At 41.1% G+C, this 25,196-nt stretch overlaps 1 protein-coding gene across 2 annotated transcripts in view; it reads right to left on the reverse strand.

Annotated features, from left to right (window-relative positions):
- LOC124555121 (protein-serine O-palmitoleoyltransferase porcupine) overlaps positions 1-24,217 on the reverse strand; it is a 132,555-nt gene extending 108,338 nt beyond the window's left edge. Inside the window, exons 1-4 of one of the 2 annotated variants that reach the window (XM_047128926.1) lie at positions 24,047-24,217; positions 23,606-23,855; positions 11,765-12,020; positions 11,483-11,684 (exon numbers count right to left, since the gene is read on the reverse strand). In XM_047128926.1, the coding sequence (XP_046984882.1) occupies positions 11,483-11,684; positions 11,765-11,996 (434 nt within the window). In that variant the 5' untranslated portion in view covers positions 11,997-12,020; positions 23,606-23,855; positions 24,047-24,217. Of the gene's footprint in view, positions 1-11,482; positions 11,685-11,764; positions 12,021-23,605 lie in introns of both variants that reach the window. The other variant, XM_047128925.1, reaches the window with a different exon arrangement.
- Positions 24,218-25,196: the final 979 nt, after the last annotated feature.

The raw sequence follows: 25,196 nt of genomic DNA on the forward strand, positions 1-25,196 counted from the left end.
TTTCATGAACATTTAAAATATGGTCCTCAATGCTGAGTTCTGGCTGATTAAAAACACTTAACAGTTAAAGTTTGCACAAATCATTTCCTCAGATAAAAACTTAAAACTAGTCTGTTCTGTTCATTCTTGCAACATTCTGATAATCAGCTACATTGGCATTCTAAGTCTACATGAAGAGTAGAATATCACAAAATCTTTCACAAACAGCAAACATTTAACAGGAAATCCAACTGTTTATCAGTATTGCAAATTATAATACACTTTAAAAGGTGTCTTTAGGGACACAATCCTGTTAAACAGAACAGTCTGATGGGACACTGTAGACATGACAGTAAAATTAATGCTGTGGCATTAAGAGTCAAAGATGAACTGACATGTATCCCCATAAGCCACATTCAGCAAATTGGTAAACAATGTTACATCTCCGAATGGTGTTCAACATCTTTCTGAGGTAAAAAAACACAATGAGTAAATGAGTTTGACAGAAGCAGGATTCTTGCATATCTATTTCCAGTAGGCTTAATAATGTATGGTACGTTCTGGCTGAGAATAACGAATTATTTCGTAATAAAGCAGACGACTCACGGAAGGGTACAAGTGCTGCGTCGTCGACAGGTACATAAACTAAAGGTACAGAGCTTCGCTTTGCTAGTTTTCAGAATGAACTTTCTTTCTCAAGCTTTTAGGAAAAACATAGCTCTTTCCTGGCCCATGGTGAGTGTACTGGGTTGAGGTGGGAGTGCAGGATGGGGTGGGGAGAGGGATGGAGAGAGGAGGCACGAGGGGGTTGGGGAGAAGCGTCTAGCTGCTCATGGGAGTGTGGGGAGCCATCTGTGGGCTAACTAGGGGTGCAGGTAGAGGGGTACAACAAGTTACCTTAGGTCTAAGGTCTAGGCAGGGAGGTTGCAGGAGAGAAGGATGTGCTGTACGGATAGCTCCCATCTGGGCAGCTCAGAAAAGCTGCTGGTGGTGATGGGAAGGATCCAGATGGCATGGGTTGTGAAGCAGCCATTGAAATCTTGCATTTTGTCCTCTGCTGCATGTTGTCCCACTGGGTAGTCCGCCTTATTCTCCGCAACAGTTCGGTGGTGGCCATTCACTCTTGTCGACAGCTAGTTGGTTGTCACAGCAATGTAAAACATTGTGCAGTGGTTGCAGCAGAGCTGGTCTATAACATGGCTGCTTTCAAATGTGGCCCAGCCTCTGATGGGGTAGGATACACCTGTGATGGGATTCGAGCAGGAGATGCTGGGTAGGTAGATAGGGCAGGTCTTGTATCTGGGTCTTCCACAAGGTTATGAGCCCTGTGGCAGGGGATTCTTGGTGGGAGTGGCATTGGGATGGATTAGCATGTTGTGGAGGTTGGGTGGGTCGTGGAACATCACTCTGGGAGGAGATGGAAGTATCTTGGGTAGGATGTCTCTCATTTCAGGGCATGATAAAAGATAATTAAAGCCCTGACAATGGACGTGGTTGTCATTCCAGTCATGGGTGGTATTGGGATGGATTAGCATGTTGTGGAGGTATTGGGTGGAAAGTGAGGTACTTCTTTGTGATTGGGTCTTGGGATGGATATGAGGATCAGGTGTGTGTGGGAACATGGCACGAAAGATGTGTTTGTGTATTAGGTCGGGGGGATTGTCTGTTTCTGAAGGCCTTTGTGAGGTCTTCAGCATATTGGGTGAGGGAGTTCTCATCATTGCAGCTGAAATCTGCCATGGGTGGCCAGGATCTGTGGGAGCAATTTTGTTGATGTGGAAGGGGTGGCAGCTGCCAAAGTGGCAGTACTGTTGGTGATTGGTGGGTTTGATGTGGAGAGGATAATGTGTCCTGGCCCCGGGTCCAGATTATAAAGATGTCATCAATAAACCTGAACCAGATCAGGGATTTTGGGAAGCTAGGGATGTTTCTTCTATGTGGCCCATGAAGAGATTGGCATAGGAGGGTGCCATCCAGGTGCGCACTCGCGTGCATTCGCACGGTTCTCGTACAAGCTTGAGAAAGGAATTTCATTCTTAAAGCTAGCAAAGCACAGCTCTGTACCTTCTGTTTATGTGCCTGTCGACGATGCAGCGCCTCTGCCTTTTGGTGAGTTGTCTCCTTTATTCCTAAATAATAAAGTAGGATTAAATGTTCAACAAAGGAGCAATACTACCTGGGACTTTATTGGAAACAGCATGGTATGTTTTTGGATTTGAGGAACCATACAAGCAGTGACTGGCCATTCACTAAGATGTCTTTCCTATGCTGATAGTCAGGATGACATTCCAGTATGTGTTTAGCCCGGCATAATTCTTGCCAGGTCTCAACAGAAAATGAAGGAAGATTAAGGTTTTACATACTTTCAATGACAGTGCAAATAGAGATGGAGCACACTTTTGGATAGGGGAAAGATGGAGAAAGAAATCAGTCCCTTTCGAAATGTCTATCCCAAAAATCTTTCTAAATTAATTGGGGAATCACAGAAAACCAAGACGAAATTCTAGCTGCCCAAAATGGACAGGTTTCAATAGAGAACTGTTTCGGCATATGTGACAGTACCATAAAGAACATCAGCGTAGACTCATTATATTAGTCACATTTCTAGTCTTGATAATATTAGGTGCTGTCTAGTGCTACCTCAAGTGTAGAACTGCACAGATCTCGGTCGTACTGTCCTTCCAATCTGCAGGCCTATATTAATAGTGTAAGCACTCTTGAGGGCAGGGCTTGATTCTGTAGAAAAGTTCTGAGTGAACTCCTGTAAATATTGTGAGCCAAGCAACCAAGAGAACACATCCAGTATGAGCTATGTAAGAAGTCATGGGTTCCACCAAAGCAAGGAATTAAGAGAGACGAATTATTCTAAGAGGGGAAGAGTGTAGTGGTGTTAGCCAAGGCACAGGCTCATTCACACAATCGTACCACTTTCCATATCCAGAGGCACTGTGTTTTGCCATCCCGCCTGTCTCGGTAAAGCGACATGAACGTTTGGTGAATGACCAATGGTATTACCATAACCCAGAACATTTCAGCAGCATAACAGCATGTGGTGTATGTGAAAGTTGGTGTGCCCACTTGCCAACAAGCTAACCTAGGTGCATATAAATACTGGCTGTCTTGCAACGCCAGGGCTTCGAACTGCTGAGTCACCAAGTTGCCATCTGCTGTATTGTGGGCTTCCACCATCAGGTCACCATAATAACAGTACCACTCGTCCAGGGGCCCAGTCACAGCACCTATGGGTCATAGGTTAAACTGAGGCCTTCTGAGCCACTGGTCCACCAGGCTTGCACCATACACCGCAGCAGTCCACCACCACGCCTTACCTCTGGCCGAGCCACCCCAACAGCAGCTGACCCGGCACAACACTGCAAGTCACCCTACCATTGAGTGAAGCTGGGCTTAGTGACTGCAGGCGATGTCTCACCCACACACCATGCCCTATGGACCAGGGGTTCAAAAACCACTACCCATTGTCCGCCTGATGTGACCCAAGTCTTCTGTAATAAACTACTGGGAAACAAATAAGAGAGTCAATAGCCTTTGAGCTGTCACTGATGTGTACTGCCCACCTATCTCCACCAGTGAACTGCTGTGCCACTACAGTATAGATGTGATATATAATTTTGATGACTACATGTTAAGGTTGTCAGGAAGGAAATAATTGCTACTTTGTAATTGTGCAGGCTTCCAGAAAGAGTCTGTTAACATAAAAGTTTTCTAGGAATAGTTCCATGTCATATTGCAAAACACCTATCATCATATAAAACCAATGTTTTGGCCACAGTTACAGTGGCCTCCTTCAGAGTCCACTCGTGTATTTTATGGTCCACAGTTCATCATATTTTGATGTGGTTCCTCTCCTGACCATGATATTAAGACACAATTAAAATTTCTGATATTATTAGTCTCATGTGGAAAACTTTATTATGATTGATCTCCTGTTGTGGAGGGAGTGGTTTCTACTGTTTTCTATTGCCCCGTACAGTGTATGTTGGATTGATAGTCATCATGGAATGGGGTGTGGACTGTTATTTTCATCATATGAGTGTGGGTTGTGCAATATAGGGGAGGGCATTGGATGACACACTAGTGTACAGAGTATATTGGAAGCTAACATATACTGACAGGTATTTACATGCTGAATTCCACCACCACCCAGCACAGAAAAATTCAGTCATCAATTTGTGAACAATTTGCATGTGGCACTCAATGATGATTACAATATAAGCTTAAAAAGACTGAACTACTTTCTTGGCCTATGGTAACAACTCAAAACTGATTCACACAGCCACGGCAATGAATAAAAGAATACACGACAGAACATCAACAAACCATAGCCACCAGTTCTCTTACCTTATGTGAAATTTCTCACTGACCAATTACATGAACACCTTAGCCAGTTTGATCCCTAGTCCACCTTTCACAGTACTCCCAAGATCCAGGATTTGTTAGGCTCCACCAAGGATAAGACAGATGCTCTGCACACTGCACATCATGTACAAGGTAGAGTGTGAGTGTGGACAAGTCTACAGCAGCAAAACCAGCAGGCAAGTAGCAACACTCATCCTGGAGCATGAGAGTTACATTTGACCTGGGCAGCACAACAAATTTTAGTGGTTGAATATCAGAAAGGCGGCAGCAAAAAAATAAAATTGAACGAAACTTACGCACTTGAAGTAGGTAGGGATAGTGGAATGCAAGATCAGAGACACTACTGAAATACTAAAATATTTTAACAACACAAATAGAGAGGATGGCCTTAGTCTTGAAACATCCTTGCTGCATACCTTCAGAACCCAACAGACTGTAGAAACAACTTGAAATCTGAGTGCTACTTACAAGTAACTGCCACTAGGTGATGTATGTACCGTTTGAGGAAACAAGAGTCCAGATCCCATTTGCTGATGGCTACCAATCATGGCACATACCGTAAGGAGCAGCAGACAACAGCAGATCCTCACTCCTTCTACCATAGGAAACCAATCACAATAAATTTTCCCGCAGGAGACCAACAACAGTGTGCAACAGTGAATTTGCTAATGGGTGAGAACAATGCAAGTTACGTAATAGTGTGCACTGATTCTGATTTCACAATCAGAAATGTTGTAGGATGTCTAGATTTAAAGTTATAGCTGGAGGTCGTATGATATTAAAAGCCTGTGCAGGGGTTAATATCTAGCTGCATCAACAAGCCATGTTTGATGTATGATTGTGTATGTATTCTCAAGGTTACCCTGCTTCATGCTTCTGTGGAATGATAGGTGTGAAGTAATAAAAAGAAACAGGCAGACTTCGACAAGTTCTAAGTTGTCCGCAGGCTACAGCATGCAGGCAGATTTCAATATGTTCTTTAAACTTAGTTCCCATGCAATTTCCCCCGTTTGTCCATAGCTCCGATTTGAAGGTGACTATAGAATAGTTTGTGCTAGTGTGGTTTTGTGTTTTATTAATCAACAATCACAGTAACATGCATTTAAGTGATTTTGTATACAACGATTCAGTAATTCGGTATATGGTGATTCAATAAACGAAAGACGAATAGGCCAGTTGTGCGATTTGTACAGACTACTTTTGCTATATTTGTGGCAAGTATATGACATCCGACCAGTGCAAGAACATGACCAGAAAGTGACATATAGCTTACAAACATTACTTCGATTGTGAAATCGGAGATCAAACAAAATCCTGGGCTCCTCATCTCTTTTGCACCGTCTGCTACTCCAGCCTAACCCAGTCATTAAATGGTAAGTGAAATGTAATGACTTTTGCTGTTCCCATGATCTGATGGGAGTAGCATGACCACCACTCAAATTGTTATCTCTGCTTGGCCAACATTTCCAAGTACAGCAAGAACAAGAAGTCAAAAATTGTGTATCCAGATTGTCAGTCTGCTCTATGCTCTAAGGCCTGTGGCACATGGCACAGATTACCCAGTACCAATTGCTCCTCCATCTGATGCAATGAGCAATGATGAAAGTGATACTGAAGGTAATGACAGTGATGCTGGAGCTATGGAATACATGAATGATCCCAACAATGACATTAAAAAGCCACACATAATCAGCCAAGCTGAACGGGATGACCTGGTTCGTGTTTTTTCCCTGTCAAAAGAAAAGTCAGAACTATTGGTTGCCAGACTGAAGGAGTGGAACTTACTTGAGAGACGTGCTACAGTTATACATTTTCGGCATCGCCACATGAAGTTTGTAGCATACTATGCTATTGAACGTGGTGTATTCCATTTGCTTCTATCGTAATGTGACAGGACTCATAAAGGAACTAGATAGCAAATACATTGCAGAAGAGCGGAGACTTTTTAATGACTGTAGTTCAAGCAGTCTCAAAGCTGCACTACTACGCAATGGCAACCAGAAACCATCAATTCCTATTGCTTATGCCATGGGACTGAAGGAAACTTATGAAACAGTGAACACTCTTTTGATGCTGAATAAGTACTCTGAGCATAATCGAAATATCTGTGTCGATTTGAAGGTTGGAGTCGTCCAATTAGGATTGTAGACTGGGTATACAATGCAGATGTGCTTTCTTTGCCTGTGGAACAGTCGCGATGACAAGAATCACTACATAGTGAAAAGCTGGCCACCCAGAAATTTACCTGTAGACAGACAGCACAACATTCAACACGTACCTCTCATGGATCATAGTGAGATTTACCTACCTCCACTCCATATCAATCTGGACCTCATGAAATAGTTTTTTGCAGTGATGGATAAAACAAAGTGTGGTTTTCAGTACCTAAAAGGCAAGTTTGGAAAGATGAAAACCGACACAAAATTGAAAGCAGGAATCTTCATTGGACCAGAAATACGAAAGTTGACTCAAGGTCCACAATTCAGATTATAGCTCATCGAATGAGAACTAGCAGCTTGGGATGTATTTGTGCTTGTAGTGCACAACTTTCTTGGGAACCACAGAGCAGACAACTATGCAGAAATTGTAGACAACTTGCTGACAGCCTTCCAGCACCTCGGTTGCCGAATGTCACTCAAGATTCATTTCTTGCATTTGCATCTCAGCTCTTTTTGTCAAAGATGGGAGCTGTGAGTGACGAGCACAGTGAAAGATTTCACCAGGAGATGTCCACCACGGAGACAAGATATCAAGGCTGCTTCAATCCGAACATGACAAGGGATTACTGTGGTTTTTGCAGAGAGCAACGGAAGACGTTCGCAGTTGGAAAGCAAGGAGCTCTACACACTTTCAAACCAAGCCATTGTCAATTTTAGTGCAACTAAGGGTCCCTGACTCATTTCAGAGGGAAATAAACATTTATAATGCAATTCTTAAATATAACATTTAGTGTTTCATCCCAAAGTACACACATTAATTTCCCTAAAATTTCTCACATTCGCAATTCAACATAGTTAATAACATTTTCCTTGATAACCATCACACGTACATAATTTTTTTCCCTGACGTGCCAGAGCAAATCCGACTGCAGCTCTCTATTCAGCATATATGAATTACTATAAGGAATGGATTCGTCTCATTGTGTTGTGTAATATAAACTATTTTAAAATTGTAACATATGTGAATGCTCAGTAGAATATTAAGATGAAATAAAATCGACCATGGACAACAAAATGCATCAGTAGTGCCAGAAGGAGCCACTGTAACTGTGGCCAAAATTCTGGTCTGATTGAGGGACAGTCATTTTACAATATGATGAGGTACATAACCAGAAAACTTTTCTGTTAATCCTTAATTTAGTTGTATACTTTGTATCACTCATTCAAGATGTGGGGGATGGCACTCGTTAAGTTCATCCATTACATACAATGACAGAAAGAAAATCCCAACACCAAGAAAGAGTTGTGCGACACAAACAGAAGTTGGTAGGTATGTGTCTACATCTGAAAGACGATATCTATTCAAATAACGTGCCAGTCACATAAGAATGGTAAGAGTAGCAGCACTATGATGATGCAAATCAAGTTTGCTTTAAATATGCACTGTAACGGTCATTAATGTTAGTTACCTTTGAGATTGGACATAGTAAACTGATGTTAGTCAAGAATGCCTTTAAGATAACGAAGGCACTATTATCAACAGCTCACTCACTTTGAATGAGGTCATGTAATAGAGCTATGAGAAGCTGGATATTCCTTCCGTGATATTGCAGAAAGACTTGGCAGGCATGTAGCCATTGTACATGACTGCTGGCAGCAATAGTCACAGGAATGTGTGGTTGCAAGAGGACTGGGCTCCAGATGGCACGTGGCACTACCAGGAGGGAAGGCCATCGTGTTTGACATATGGCAGTGGCACGTTGTACTCCATCTGCAACAGCAGCAATTCAAGCAGTAGTTGGCACCACAGTGACTCAGTGAACTGTTATATATTGGTTACTTCAAGAACAGCTCTGAGACAGATGTAGTGTGCATTCCATTGACCACAAGTCACCAGCATTTGCGACTTCAATGGTGCCACGCGAGAGCTCATGGGGGGGGGGGGGGGGGGGTTACGGGCGCGGAGTGGAGGACTGTTGTGTTTTCTAATGAAAACCGGTTCTGTCCTGGCGCCAGTGACTGCCACAAGTAGCTTCAAAGGAGGCCAACGAGTGCCTGCAAAAAACCTGTCTGTGGCCTAGACACACTGGACCTATATCGGAAGTTATGGTCTGGGGTGCAGTTTCGTATGACTGCAGCAGCAGCAGCAGGATGTGGTAATCCCACACATCCTGACTGCAAATCTGTACGTTAGTCTGGCGATTTGACCTATTGTGCTGCCATTCATGAACAGCATTGCAGGGGTGTTTTCCAACACGATAACTTTCACACACATACCGCTGATGTAACACAACACGCTCTACAAAGTTTTGACATGTTTCCTTGGCCTGCTTGACCATCAGACCTGTCTCCATTTGAGCATGTATGGGACATCATTGGACGACAGCTTCAGTGTCATCCACAACCAGCATTAACTGTCACTGTACTGACTGACCAAGGGCAAAAGGTATGGAACTTCATCCCACAAACTGACATTGGCACCTGTATGACACAATGCATGCACATTTGCATGCTTGCATTCCACAATCTGTGGTTATACTGGTTATTAATACCAGCATTCCTCATTTGCAATAGCTTTCTCATGCCCACATTAACTTGTGAATTTCTTGAGCTTACATAAACTTGTACACCTGCAACATTAATCATTTAAATATTGTATCTAGACCAATGTATTCCCAACATTACATTACTCAACATTAATCATTTCTTGGTGTTGGGACTTCTTTTCCCATCAGTGTAAATGCAAAGAGCAGTACAACTACAGTGGGACATTGCTTCTTAAGTCGATGGGAAGGGGCCGGGGGAGGGGGACGGGGGTACAGTGCTGTTACCACCGAAGGAACACAGTATTAGCAGTAAGACAATCTTGTGTAATGAGATGAAATAGTAGTTACTAGGATGTTTTGTTTTGTATGTTCAGCAGTGGTTTTTTTTTTCTATGACAGTTTTGAAGCGAATTCTGTACCTGCAGTTTGAGTCTGATAAGTGGACTTAGGTACAATTTTTTTTCACTTTATCTATTTGTTCTGCAGTTTTTCTTCCGGAGGGTAGTAGCTTGTTTTCCAGTTTGTAGCTCATTCATTTCACAATTCATTCTAAATGAACACACTGAATATTAATTATTTACTCATTGATCTTATGAAGACTTTTGTGATAAATTGTAACATAGAGAGAGCAATTAATGAGTCTGATAGTGGCACAACAGTGGCAGTCAAAACTGCACTCTTCAGCATCCTCTAGCAAAGCTTCAGAAGAATATGATAAAGTTAGTGCAGTCAAACAAAAAAAGTCATCAAGTAAAAATAAAATTACTTTATGAGACAAAGTTTTAAATACTGAAATGTTGGATTATTCACTCTTTTCTTAGTTTTTGCAATTAAATTGAATGAAAATTGGGAGCATAAAGTTGATTGTGTTAATGATAGGTTAATTTTGGCTTATGCACCATTATTAGTAAATAAGAAATTACAGCTGGAATATTAGATTTTTAAACTTCTCCAGTGTTTTTGATATTTAAATTTAGGAAATTTTAAATTTTATAATCAGTTTGATAGATTGGTTAAAACTTAAAAATCATCTGAAGGCAGATCCACTGTGTTAAAAATTTTGTGTACAGTGTTACTCAGATCAAACTTTTGGTGGTACAGTAGAGTACCACTGCATGGTTTAGATTGGTACCAGGCCAGTATTATGGGGGCTTGTTGCAAAGTAGTGACTATGAATTTTTCATGTGACACCTTCTAAAGCTTTTTGAATAAAACAAATGTTATTAACATTCTGCATCTTTATTTTACGTGTCTACATGATTTATTTCTCAACACAGTCACCCTGGCAATGACAACATTCCTTCCAACAAAAGACCAGATTGTTGACACCATCACTGTAGAACCTCTGACTCTGTTGACGGGACCACTACCTCACCTCTGCTTGCACCACATCATCACTATCAAATTGAAGGTGTCCTTTAAAATTCTGGAAACAGATGAAAATTGGATGGGGCCCAGTCAGGACTGTATGGAGAATGATTAGCGACAGTGAACCCAAGTCATTGGATTGTTGCATATGTTGCAGTGCTTGTGTGTGGTCTGGCATTGTCATGCTGAAGGAGAGGGTGATCCATTTATGGATGAACTCTACTTAGCCTGTTAGCAGCAGCTGATGTAAGTTGCCGAATACTGCAGACTGGACCTGCTCGTGGCCCATAAATATGGTTGTTGAGCTGTCCAAAAGAAGACGACGATGTTGGCACGTATCTGATGGTGTGATGTCAGCTTGAAGTACTGAACCATCTGAACATCTTTGCGACTAGGATTCGACATGGATCTGAACTGTTCTTGAAGGACTTCCATAAAAATGCATTTCAGTTGCCACAGTTTTGGGTTATTTACGCAAGCCAGTTCTTGAACCTTATACCTGGATCAGCTGAGCTGAAGCTGCAAATAACATCGCCATACACACTGATGTCACAGCTGCTCATGGCTTTGCAGTGTCTGCCTATGCCCAGGAACCACTGATGTACAGACTCATAGTGTCTACCTGATATGTTGCTTAGTGGGGCATACTGACAACCCTCTGCTGCCTACTTCACATCCATTACAGTACTGCATCATGGATATTAGGAGATAACTTACAAAATATGCTCTTCATTTATCAGAGTCTGCAGAGTTAGTAGCTTCCTAAAAGAGAAGTGTCGAACGACAAAAAATGCTGGTAGTGTAGACTGATCACCTGACTTGTATTATACCTGTAAAGAACTGTGCTGTGAAGTACCGTACTGTAAATAAATCTTAATATAATTATGAAACTTTGGATTTCAATCATCATTTGACTGCACTTAGATTTGGGTGCACTATGTGAGAGAGAGAGAGAGAGAGAGAGAGAGAGAGAGAGAGAGAGAGAGAGAGAGATGAAACAATTATTTTTAAAAATCTTTCTTTTACTGTTATGTTTCAGAAACTTCTACTTACCAGATAATGAGAAAACCGACTGAAACAACTCCCATGATTGGACCTCTATGCCTTTTCAAAAAACATGAGACAAGAAACAGCAGGAAATAGGCACCAGTAGCAAATCCTATTATGTAATACATGGTACTGTGGAAAAAGTGATGTAATATCACCAGACCAGTTCCAGCAGAAACAGAATGGCATACCAGTGCTGGAACCTTCACTGAAAATGTGATATATATTAGAATCAAATAAATGTACATAGTGAGGATTGTCAAGTAAAACATTTTCTTATTAACATACCCCACTGGGTCGAGGCACGGAAGAGAAAACACCAAAGTAATAATTTGCCTATGTGATTCAGGCCATCTCTTAACGTAGGTTCGATACAGAGTTCTAAAAGTTCTGTAACTCTGACACTGTCTGTTCCATCATCCTCCTCATACCAAAGATGTGTGGATGGTACATACAAATCCTCGTAAACTGGTGACATATCATCCATTTCGTCAACAAAATCATAGTCAAAATCATTCATGGTTTACTGTCCACTTCGATTAACCTATTAAAACAAAAGGAAAGAAAATCACTGCAGAAAACAGCAAGGAAAAAGTTAAAGCAACCTAATTATTTGAAGAAATTTTATTTGAATATTTTATTTAGCTTGGAGGTAACGTTATTTCGCTAGTGTCATTGCTCAAGATAGACTACACTATGTATTCTGATTTAACTTCCCAACAAGGCCATTAGGTCTAGACAGAAAATTCTACCACTTCATCCCTTGCCACAATAAGAAAGTACTGCTAAATATTCCTGCTGCGTAAACTACCATAGGACAAGCTGGAATAAGAGCACCATCAGTGTAACATACACAATAATAAGTTACAGGCGCATGTAACGTATGATGGCATGAGAATTGCATACGAAACATTTTACTTAAAGAATTAGCTTCGGGAAATATAAATAATGGAAATGCATCACCATATAGTTGAGGCATTGAATGATCAATAGGAACAAAACTAAACAAGACTGAAACAACATAGACATACAAAGAGACACTCTCTCTCTCTCTCTCTCTCTCTCTCTCTCTCTCTCTCTCTCTGCACAGCTACACTGTCACAGTGGACTAGTTGCACCAGTACTGCAACTGGATTGGGCGAGAGGCTATATCAGATAGAGTGGGTGAAGGGAGACAATGTGAGGTGGGTATTGAGGGGAGAAATGGGGAGACAGCACAGTTAGACAGAAAGATAACTGATTGCTGAGACAGGGAGTCAGGATGGTTACTGAATGGGAATGTGACACTGACGAGTTTTGTCTGATGCAGGGTGAGGTGTGTTGTGTGTGGTGCACATTGACGTGGAGGAGTGGACAGGGAGAGGGAAATAGAACAAAGGATGAGAGAGACTGGAAAGGAGAGTGGTGGGACAGAATTGTGGGGAGCTGGGGACATGGTTTGAGATGGCTGGGGGATAGGGCCTAGTGAGGATTGAAGATGAGGATATAATTGTGTGCCACAAACAAATCACCCTACCTACACTAGACTGAGTTCACTGATACCACATTACTATCCCGTGCACTTGCTGATTCCTCTCAGCTACCAACAATCCTCCTCTCTAACCCCCTACCCCCACCCAGCACCAATCTTCCATCATTCACTCCACCTGGTATAACCCCTCATCCTAGTTGTGCTTCAGTGTCAGTAAAATTTAACCGGCTGGACAACACAGCCGTGGACATGTATATGTATGTGCATGCACATAGTACAAATAAACTCAAGAGTCTCATTATGCAGCTATTGATCACTCAACACATCACATCAACAATATGGCAAGTTGCTACATGTACTCCTCCCATTTACAGCACGAATTTTCACTCTGATGGGGAGTATGTGCTGATTTGAAACTCCCTGCCTTATTAAAACTGTGTGCTGGACATGAGAAGATGAAGTACTGGTGGAAGTAAAGCTGTGAGGGTGGACCCTGACCTGTGTTGGGATAGCTCAGTTGGTACAGCACTTGCCCACAAAAGGCAAATTCCCAGGTTCGATCCCCAGTCCAGCACACAATTTTAATCTGCCACGAAGTTTCACACTTCCATTATTCATATTCCATGGACATCCATTACTATAATAATGAGAAACCTTTGTACAACATGGGTGTCACATTTTCTGAACACTTACCAAAAATAAACTTTAAGAAAAAATTCCCAGCAGTGTTTAGGACACGTTAAACACAATATAACTGATCTTGTGTGTCGATTTGTTTGTATGTATGTATGTATGAGATGTGGATATATCAACTCACATAAAAAATGAAACTGTAATTAAAGCACTGGCTGAAAGCTGAAGGCTAGTGTTCTTGGGATGCAAAAACAACAAATGGCAAATACTATGGCAGTCTTCTAGACAAACCGAATGAAAAAATATGGAAGATGAGACCAGGCTTAACAAGAAAAAACACTGAGGGTTTTGAAATACAAATTGTTGGAATATACACCACCCTCTTAATTCCATCCATTCACACATCGGAAGTAATTTGTGGCCTGAAAATTTTTCTAGCCAAATGCAGATGCTATGGCAGCTGTAGCGCATTTTCCAGAATTTCTGGAATCACACTTTGAAGACAGAACCCACTCTTCAGAAAAATGATGGACTACATTTGTTGATCCACAAGAGCACTACACTGAAAAGTTGGAGTTTTTTAACGTAAAAACCAGAGTCCTTGACTGCCAGGCCAAAAACTCGGCATCTTGCCCCTGCATTTCCTTATTGAGCTAAAATATTCTCACTAAACACCTCACTGTGCATTAACTGACTGTATTTCTGTTTGTCATAAAGAGACTGTGGAGATATGAAAGAGTTTATTTCTCAGGACTGTAACTACATACATCTGTAGGGTGTCTGTAACATTTCTTCTGACAAAAATGAGAGAGGAGGACACATTTCCCATAATGTCACAGGTACCATGGAATAGCTACCATTAAAGTTCTGTAGAAATTCCATTGCAAAACCAAGTTAATGTGCAAAAAATTTACATGCTAGTTAATGGTCACATTTTAGAGTATAACAACTTACTGATTCTGATGACATGTACATTAGTAATTGTTACAGTGAAAGTTGCTGAGCCCACTCTTAAAGAGATCATTTTTCCCAATATAAATTATCAGTAACTACATCCTACCCCCCCCCCCCCCTACCCCCACCCAAACAAATGACTCGAGATGCATACTCCTACACATTTAATGGTTGCGTTTCTTTCCAGTGACTGAGCGCCAATTGTGTAATCAAACAATAATTATTTTTTCCATCTATTTAGTCACATCTGTTTACGGTGCGAGTCAATTGTCAGTCCCTGACTTATGAGACTGGTCATCATTTGTCATCATAGTGACTATGGTTACGAAAGTTAATAAATCAGTCAAGAGGGATAGGAGAGGGTTTTTGCTAGAAAGGGCAGATAAGCAGTTGTTAGCATCTGACTTAGACAATTAATTGCAGTCACTTAGTTGCAGAATGATGGACATAGAGGAATTATGGGTAAAGTTTAAACAGATTGTAATTTGTGCTCTGGACAAGTATGCGCCTAATAAGTGTATTATGGACGGAAAAGAACCACTATGGTTTTACAACATAATTCGGAAAATGTTGCGGAAGCAAGGGCTGTTGCCTTCTCTATTCAAAAGGGGACATGCAAATGACAATAGGCAAAGACTGGTAGATATTTGTGCATCTGTGAAAAGATCTATGTGCAAAGCACAGAACTACCACCATCATCAGACCTTTGCTAACCATCTGGCGCAGAACCCAAAAAAATTCTGGCCCTATGTAAAATCACGAAGTGGTTCTAAGGTTTCCATCCAGTCAGTCATTGATCAGTCTGGTTTGGCAGTAGAAGACAGCAAATGTAAGGCCGAAGTTTGAAATTACATATTTAAGAAATCATTCCTGCAGGAATATTGTACAAACGTACTGTTGTTTGACCATCGCACAGAGTCCCATACGGGTGGCACAGTTATGAGCATCCCTGGCGTAGTGAAACAGCTGAACGAGTAAGTTGCCAAGTACAGATGGAATCCCCACACTGTTTTACAAAGAGTACCCTATGTCATTGGCTCCTTTCTTAGGTTGTAATTACCGCGAATCCCTCCACCAGTGGAAAAAGCCAAGTGATTTGAAAAAAGTGCAGGTGACTTCTACGTATAAGAAGGGTAAAAGAACAGACCTGCAAAATTACAGACCAATATCCCAAACTTCGGTTTGCTGCAGAATTTTATAGCATATTCCAAGTTCAAATATAACAAATTTCCTACAGACTAAAAGTTCATGCCCACAAAACAGCCTGGCTTTAGAAAGAATCACTAGTGCGAAACTCAGGTTGCTCTTTTTTTACACAATATACTGTGAACTATGGATTAAGGGCATCAGGTAGATTCCATATTTCTACATTTCCAAAAAGCATTCAACACGGTACACCAGTGCACACTGTTAACAAAGGTACGAGCATACAGAACAGGCTCCCAAATATGTGACTGGCTCGAAGACCCAGTAGGTTGTCCTCAACAGCAAGTGTTCATTAGAGACAGCAGTAACACCAGGGGTGTCCGAGAGAAGTGTGGTAGAACGTTCCATTTACTATATACACAAACGATCTGGCAGGCAGTGTGGGCAGCAGTCTGTGATTATTCACCGATCATGCTGTAGTGTACAGGGAGGTGTCAGAGATCAGTACTGTAGGATGAAACAAGATGACCTAGACAAAATTTCTAGTTGGTGTGACGAATAGCAGCTGGTTCTAAATGTAGAAAAATATAAGTTAATGTGGACGACTAGTAAAAACAACCCAAAAAGTTCAAAAACAGCATTAGTAGTGTCCTGATTGACACAGTCATGTAATTTAAATATCTGAGCGTAACATTGTGAACCGATATGAAATGGAACGAGCATGTGAGAATTGTGGTAGGGAAGGCAAATGGTTGACTTCAGTTTAGTGGGAGAATTTTAGGGAACTGTGGTTCATTTGTAAAGGAGACCACATACAGGACACTGTACGATCTGTTCTCGAGTACTGCTCGAGCGTGTGGGATCCGCACCAGGTCGGATTGAAAGAAGAGAAGAAATAAGTTCAGAGGCGAGCTGCTAGATCTGTTACTGGTAGATTCAATCAGCATGAAGTGTTACGGATACGCTTTAGGAACTCAAAGTGGGAATCCCTGGATGGAAGAAGACATTCATTTTGAAGAACACAACTGAGAAAGTTTAGAGAACCAGCATTTCAAGCTGACTGTAGAACGATCCTACTGCTGCCAACATCCACTTCGTGTAGGGACCATGAAATTAAGATATGAGAAATTAGAGCTCATATGGAGGCATATAGAGAGCTGTTTTTCCCTCGTTCTATCTGCAAGTGGAACAGGAAAGGAAATAACTAGTAGTGGTACACCACACCCTCCGGCATGCACCATGCGGTGGCTTTCGGAGTATGTAGGTAGGCGTACTTGTACATTGCTCCCTTCTAGATCATCCCGCATTGAGCTACAATTTTCTGGTGTTGCTAATTCTTGAAATACAACGATGTCAGCTGATAACACACCCTCATATAGCTTCCAGGGTTATCTACCTGATTATTGATAGAATCAGCCTTATTACACTATTGGCTTATTTGAAACTGGTCCCCCTCCAAAGCTGGGAGGTCAGCATAGGTGGCTGCTAAGCGGAGGACCCAGGTTCAATTCTCAGTGCTGCCAAGGATTTTTCCTTGGTGGGAGGAATGGCATGTGATACACTCAGCCTTGTCGAGGTAACTGAAGCTAAATGACCAACAGCAGTGGCTCCATGATCTAGAAAGTTTGCAAAATGGGGATAGGTGTGTGTTGACTACATGCATCTCCCTACTGCATCCGTGCGACGCCATATGGCTGAGGATGACGTAGCAGACAGTAGGCGTCCCTTGGGCCTTCATGGCCTGGCAAGAAGCTTGGGCAAGGGCCATCTGGCATGACAGCCATTGCCGGGCATTCCGATGCTCCAGGATGACAAGCAACCACTCCTAGGCTTACATGAAGAGGTCACAGCTCAGGTATCAGAAATGTGAGCCCCGTGTTTTCAGGGGGCTCAACCAAAAGGGTACATAGCGAACCCACCACATTGGCTGGCTACCGTGCTGGCTCTGTACCCTAGCATCAGACAACGATGTGAAGGAAAAGATGGAAGGAACTAGGAGGGCACACGCCGGAGACACTAGGTAAGGTGCTCTTCCCCAAATGGCTCATGCTATGGAATAGAAATTTAGTAATAGATGTCAAACCCCAGAGGGGGACCAGAGAATGCCAAAAGGATGAGATAATTACTCAATAAAACCAAATCGCAAAGCTAACATAACCAGGAGGATAGTGGGGCCAACATAAACAAGGACACCAGGAGAGGTAGAGGAGAGGGCGGAGGGGAAGGATCAAATACAAGAAAGGAGGGGAAGAGAAAGGAAATGCAGCCTGGGAAAGAAGAAAGGCTGCAATAGCTCGGGGCCCTGTGCTCACCACGCACATATTCACGAAAGGACTGTGAGCCCCCTGGGGGCAAGTGCCGTTCTGTTCGAATTACCTTGATGATACTGTCATCTCAGGTTGTACGACAGAGGAACACACTGCCAATTTGCGTACTCTTTTTTCGAGTGCTGTCAGATGCAGGAGTCAAGTGTTGTCTCAAAAAGTGTGGCGTTTTTCAGACAGAACTACAATACTTAGGTCATGTGATAAACTAAACAGTCAGTATGTGCGTCCACCCCAACCCCCCCCCCCCCCCCACCTCATTTGCTTGCAATCTGACCTGCCTGTTCTTTACAATGTATCTGCACTGCAGTCTGTCCCAATAAAGCAAGTAAAGCATCATTTTAAAATAAAATTTTAAAATTAGAGACAATGTTGATAATATCATAATCAAGGAAGAACCAAATGCAGTGAAGAGAAGCTGCAAGGATAAGTATACAACAAGGAATGTAGCAGCAATAGAAGTCATTTTCATCTTACATTCCCTCCTTTCAAGATACTGTACATTCTGTTCAACTGCCCTAAATCTAGATCTGCATAGCTACTCCCCATGCCACCATACAGGGTGTGGCGGAGGGTTTAGTCATTGCCTTCCCTGTTCCACTCATAAATAGAGCATGGGAGAAACAACTGTCTATATAACTCTGTACGAGCCCGTAATTTCTCGTATCTTAGTTTAATGATCCTTACACGCAGTGTATGTTGGCAGCAGTAGAATAGTTTAGGAGTCACCTTCAAATGCCAGTTCTCTAAATGTTCTCAATAGTATTCCTTGAAAAGAACATTGCATTCCCTCCAGAGATGCCCATTTGAGTTTGCACAGCATCTCTCTAACACTTATATGTTGTTCAAACCTACTGGTAACAAATCTAGCAACCTGCCTCTGAATTGTTTCAATGTCTTCCTTCAATCTGACCTGGTATGAATGCCAAACACTCAAGCAGTACTCAAGAATAAGTCACACAGTATTCTATATGTGGTCACCTCTAAAGGTAAACCACTCTTTCATAAAATTCGCCCAATAAACCAAAGTCGACCATCTGCCTTCCCTACCACAGTTCTCACGTGCTCATACCATCTCATATCTCTTTCCAATGTTACAGCCAGATATTTAAATGACTTTACTGTGTCAAGCAGCACGTTAGTAACACTATATTCGAACATTACAGGTTTGTTCTTCCTATTCATCTGCATTAACTTACATTTTTCCACATTCAGAATTAGCTGCCATTTGTCGAAGTCCCTTGGTGTTTCTGACAGAATTACAATGTAATAGGCAAACTTCGAAGTTTTTACTACTTCTCTCTGAACTTATTCCTTCTCCATATTTTTCTTTGGTTTTCTTTATTGCTTACTCAATATAAAGACTGACTAATGTATTGAGGGTAGGCTACAACCCCCTGCCCTACTTCCTTGTCAACTGATGCTTCCCATTCATGGCCACTGACTCTCGTAACTGCAGTCTGGTTTCTGTACTAGCTATAAATAATAACTATTCACTAACTTTTATTTCACACTTGCTACCTTCAGAATTTAAAAGATTGTATTCCAACCAACACTGTCAAAAGCTTTCTCAAAACCTAGAAATGCTATAAATGTAGGTTTGCCTTTCCTTAACCTATCTTCTAAGATTAGAATTGCCTCACATGTTCTTACATTCCTCCACAACCCAGACTGACTGTCCCTGAGATCAGTTTCTACCAGTTTTTCCATTCTTCTGTAAATGATTCGTGTCAGTATTCTGCCATCATAATTTACTGATCTGATAGTTTAGTAATATTCACAGATGCAAGCACCTGCTTTCTTTGAAATTGGAATTATTACATTCTTCTTTCAACTGTCCCATAATTCTTCCACACCATGTGAAACAGATTTCTCTTTGCTGGCTCTTCCAAGAATATCAAAAATTCTTAAGGAATGTTGTCTACTCCAGTGGCCTCGTTTTGACTCAAGTCTTTCACTGTTCTATCAAATTCTTCTCACAGTATCATTACTCCCTCTTCCATTGCTATAATATTGCCTTCACATTCATTTCCATTGTTTATAACCCCTATACATTCCTTCCAACTTTCAAGTTTCCCTTCTTTGCTTGATACTGGCTTGCCATCTGAATTCTTGATAATCATACAGTTGCTTCTCTTTTCTCCAAAAGTTGCTCTAATTTTTCTGTAGGCAGTATCCCCTTTTTGCCAGTTACGTGTGTTTATATAGCCTTATTTTTGTCCTTTAGTCATTCCTGCTTAGCCATTTTGCACTTACTGTCAACCTTATTTTTAGACCCCTGTACTCCCTTTTGCCCACTTCATTTGCTGCATATTTATATTTTCTCCTTTCACAAATTAAATTCAGTATCAACCTTCTTTCGTGATTCTTAAGCCAAGTGTTAGCAATGATTAAATTATGCTCTGTACAAAATTCTACCACACTGGTTCCTCTTTCATTCCTTTCCCCCATACCATATTCGTGAACTATTTATTATCTTTTTCTACTAAATTCCAGTCAACTGTAACTATCTCCTTTCACTACCTGAATAATTTCCTTTATCTCATCATACATGCTCTCAATCTCTTCATTATCAGCAAACCTAAGTGGTATATCCACTTTCACTACTGTGGTCGGTGGTGTGCAGAAGGTAAAAGACAGGGAAATCATCCACACACAATGAACACTACATAGGACTTCTTGTTGTTGACATTACACTGTTAATATCTATATGAAACACAGTAACACTTAATTACAATACTTTTTCTCTGCGAGTTGAGAAATAGTTCTGACATCCATATAAAGTTAAAAAGGGGTGAGGAGGATTCCTTTGCTATGCACTATGAGATGCTGCAGCCTGCTGTAAGTGATGTGCCATGAGCCACGAATAATGCAAAATTCAGTTCTCACATAGAAAAGGACAGTTGCATTCTTAATTAACTGAATACCCAATTGCCAATCTCGGTGGCCACTTTTTGGCATCAAAAAGCTGGATCTTGAGTAGGGGTGGTGATAACTAGTAGAGAGTTTTGCCATTGTTTGGGCAATGTCTCACAGATTGTTCTGGAAACTTATAATCCACATTAAAGCAACCATTGGGCACCTCCCACCTCTCCCAGAAATCGTCCTACTGGTCTCCCCACTAACTCTATTTTTAGTGGAATGTTTTGTGGTGTTTAGATACTGTTGCTACAATCTCTTCTTGCTCCCTTTAAGCCCTTGTTACCCAAAAGGCTACGAGGTGCTCTGCAACTGACCAGCACTCAAACCAATGCAGAACAGTCTGCATGCCACAGATTGCAGAATGGAAATTGTGACTACCGGGTGTCATGTTGCCATTCCCGCCTATTCCTGAGCAGTCACAGTGATCGAACACAGCAAACTGGCTGTACAGTGCCCATTTCACCTTCCCGAGCACTTACTATATGGCTTCCTTTTGTTCACTGTTTTGCCTGTCCAGTGAATCCAGATCAAGTGCAAGCTGTCAATCCCTTGCCATTGAGCAAAGGGTGCAAGGGATGGTGAGCATATTGAGGCTGATACCACAAGGAATCCTGTTGAAGTGCTTAAATTGTGTGCTCTTGCTCCCGTTACATTACTTTACATTAATTAAATTCCATGGAACCGATGGAGAGTGATGTCTGGGATGTGGAAAGAAGTCATTGATGTCTAGAAGATATGTGCAATGGGATTATGAGGCTCTCGCCAGGTCTACCCCTCAAGCGGGTAGTTGCAGAGTCCAATACCAAATTGTGGATGTTAAAATTGCCACATAGGATGACGGGTTCAGGAAGCTGCATAGTGAGTTCAGTAAGAACCTCTCTAAGAGCCTTTCATCTACAACTTCATTTGGAGGCAGGTAGGGGGAACAAATTACACACATTCACTGATAAAGCAACTGCTTGGAAACTGATGGTGAGGGAAAGATGTGACAAGTGGTATGCATTCTTTACATAAACAGCCACTCCTTTAGCACTTTCTCCACTATGGTTTTGCATTTTGTAGAGAATGTAGCCATGAAGCTAGTAGTTTTAGTTTCTCCTCATGCGTCCTGAAGCCATTCCTGTTCCACTGCAGCATGGAAGCCTTCTTAGCTATGAGATTTTTCTCTTTCCTTCCTCTGCCATTCCTCTATGATGGAAGCGGAGAAGGGATTAGGGAGGGTGGGTTACTTTAAGGATACTTGTCTGTTCCATCAGGCAGACATTGATATCAATATCTCTATAAGAATGGGTGTCAGATGATCTGTCAGACAGGAGCAAGGTCACAGTGATGGACTAATCTGTACCAGATATTTCCACCTCAACAGCCTTTTGTATTTACAGGTCCACAGCCACAGTGAATTTCTTGAGGGAAGTCTTTTCACTGGGTATGCTGTTTCATTCTGAGACAATCACTATTTCATTATTTAGTGATTAGTTAAGTTCGCCCCCTTGGGCATTACTGAGCTACATCACAACTGAAAATTGTAATGCATACAGCACGATATATTCCACACATTTGTGTGGAGGAAGCAAGCTGCAATACCATCACTAATTATTGTTTCCCCACAAACATTGTAGTTACATGGTCGACCATTTCAGACGTGAAACCCATACATAAAAAGAAAAAAATGCTACCCTTACACAGGTTTTGTGACTGTGCCAGCATACAACACATTAAAATACAATGGTGTAATTATTTAAAATGAATACAATGGCCTGGTCAGCTTCTTAAAATCTAAACTGATGACTGATGGGTAAGGCCTTAGTTGGCACCTCCTGCTTTGTTTGTTACATGAAATGTTATATCTATATGCTACAGATATTGATTTATTTTGAATTACAGCAAACCAGACAACCTGTGAAACAATGCAGCAGCATGGTGTCACTGCTGATACACAATTAGCATTGACATGTTTTGATTCCACCAACACTGTAGCAGATTATCCATAGGAGATATTTCCGTTTTAAGACTTTTGTAATGTTGTGTGAGAAGTCTTGGCATGAGCTCCTGGTCACTTATTACCCTTTTCCATAGACATGCCATTTTAGATATGGAATTACTCATGACTCCACTGCACTGCACACTGGGTGGGTAAACTAGCTCAAGTCATATAAATAAAAGAAAGAATTATGGGGAACACAAAAAATACAAGGAAAACTGCTGCCAACTGTTATGCTCCTATTATCTTGAAGTGCAACAGTACTAACACTCTCAGTTAGTGCCCCCACAGAAAATTTACAGTCTGCCACACTATGCTGACCTGATCCACAGTTTTCAGAACCATAAATGTCACTTGTAACGGTAAGTTCTCTGTCCTACAGACATTTGTAAATTTAAATATTGATGAAACGCGCATAATCTCAGTTTATGGGTGTATGTAAACACTCTCTGATCAGATCTACGGTCTATATTATTCCACTACTTAGAAGATTTGATATATAAACATGTACACAAACTAACGAAAATTATAAATACAAAACATTTAAGTGTTACCCTTAGACTGCACTTACTTTATGAGAAACTGCTCCTTACCCCTTGGTTATACTTGAGAAAGCTCTAGAAACTAACCATTATTAAAAAATCTTATGGTGAACCACCACAATTCTAGAAAAGCAACTGGTCTGTAATTGAACTTACCGCAGACAGAAAGTTTTCATTTCTGAAACTTCATCTCCAGCAATTGTTTCGCAGCTGCTTTGTAATAAAATAGAATTTTACAGCAGTACTCACTCGCAAATTTTCGAACAACTTCCGTGAGTTTCGTTGCTATTCATTGCCGTAGGTTCTGTAATATCGTAGTGCATGTAACGTTTCTTCTGCTGGTAACATCCATCGCTCCATCCTTACAACTTGTGGCTACGGTTCACAAACACGCATGTGGAAAGCGCTGCAAATTTCAGTTTAATTCATGGCAAGGCACTAAGAGATTCGAGCAACCATTATACTATTAACCACGAATTAAAATATAATAACTGCTATACAGTTTACACGCAAGCTAAATGCTAGGATCCTTTATAACTCCTTTGTTCATACATCTACGCTAATGTTTATTTTATTTCTGGCGGGATTACTGCGTACACTATAACACTTGTAAGTGTAGTGCATCTCACTGTGATTTTGCTACATAATTCACTATAAAATGCAAATACTGTTTCGCTTTACTGCCACATTACGCCTTATACATTCATGTACTTTCCATTTGGTATTTAAATGTTGTTTGTTTGAAAATCATAAACATCCCTGCTATCAAAGATATTATGTTTTGACATACCAAACACCGCTGGTACATGAGCGTAAAGAAAACTTCTTCACAGGCTCCTATAGGTCTGCGTGGATAAGGCACATCATTTCTGCGGAGACAAATCGTAGCGCGTAGATTGTATATTGCTGCCGTAAATTTGATCGACATTTCTCAGATCTGTGGGTGCAAATCACAGTTGCGCAGATTAACCGTAGGAGTGAAAATCGCCGCAAATCTGGCGTGTAAGTTGGGTCTGAGTCAGTATCAAACCAGGCTGGCCATGTGATTTTTGGGATGATGCTGCTTGTTTACATTTTGTGATAAAAGTGAAACTTTACTTACGTTTACATACATTTGAGTACCAGCAACAACTATGGGGCAGTATTGTTGTTGTTACAGATGCAAACTAGGACCTGTCAATTTTCATGGTTATGTAAACAAAGTCTAATTACAATTGTCGTATTGATATGAGTCCCTTCATATATTGGAAAAACATATATTGGAAAACATCTACATCCATAAAGTCTTATATTGTAGAGCTAATTTCTATTCTTTTTTTAGCTACATGTTTATGAGACAAGTGCTAGATTTGTAATTTATTTGTGTGAAACATGTAATTACATGCATAGCAATTGGTAGTACAAAACAACAGTATACAATCCAATTTTACTTTATATCTACATCCATACTCCGCAAGCCACCTGACGGTGTGTGGTGGAGGGTACACTGACATTGACATGGCGTCTGGTGTAGTAGGACTAATGAATCGCTCCATGAAAATTAATTGCGTAGTGTCTATAAAGTGTGTATTATGTAGTGAAATAGTACGTAAAGGAATAAAAATTTGTTCTACATTGCAAAAATGGTACCACACAGAATGTTTTGGTGTTACTAACTTTAATAATCCAAGTTGTGAGTGCGGGGTAACAACGTGTAACGGCCGACAGACTGCAGCCAAAATGTTTGCCGATGGACAAGACGAAAGTG

The sequence above is a fragment of the Schistocerca americana genome, chromosome X (assembly GCF_021461395.2).
Source record: "Schistocerca americana isolate TAMUIC-IGC-003095 chromosome X, iqSchAmer2.1, whole genome shotgun sequence".
In the NCBI taxonomy this organism is placed as follows: Eukaryota; Metazoa; Arthropoda; class Insecta; order Orthoptera; family Acrididae; genus Schistocerca; species Schistocerca americana.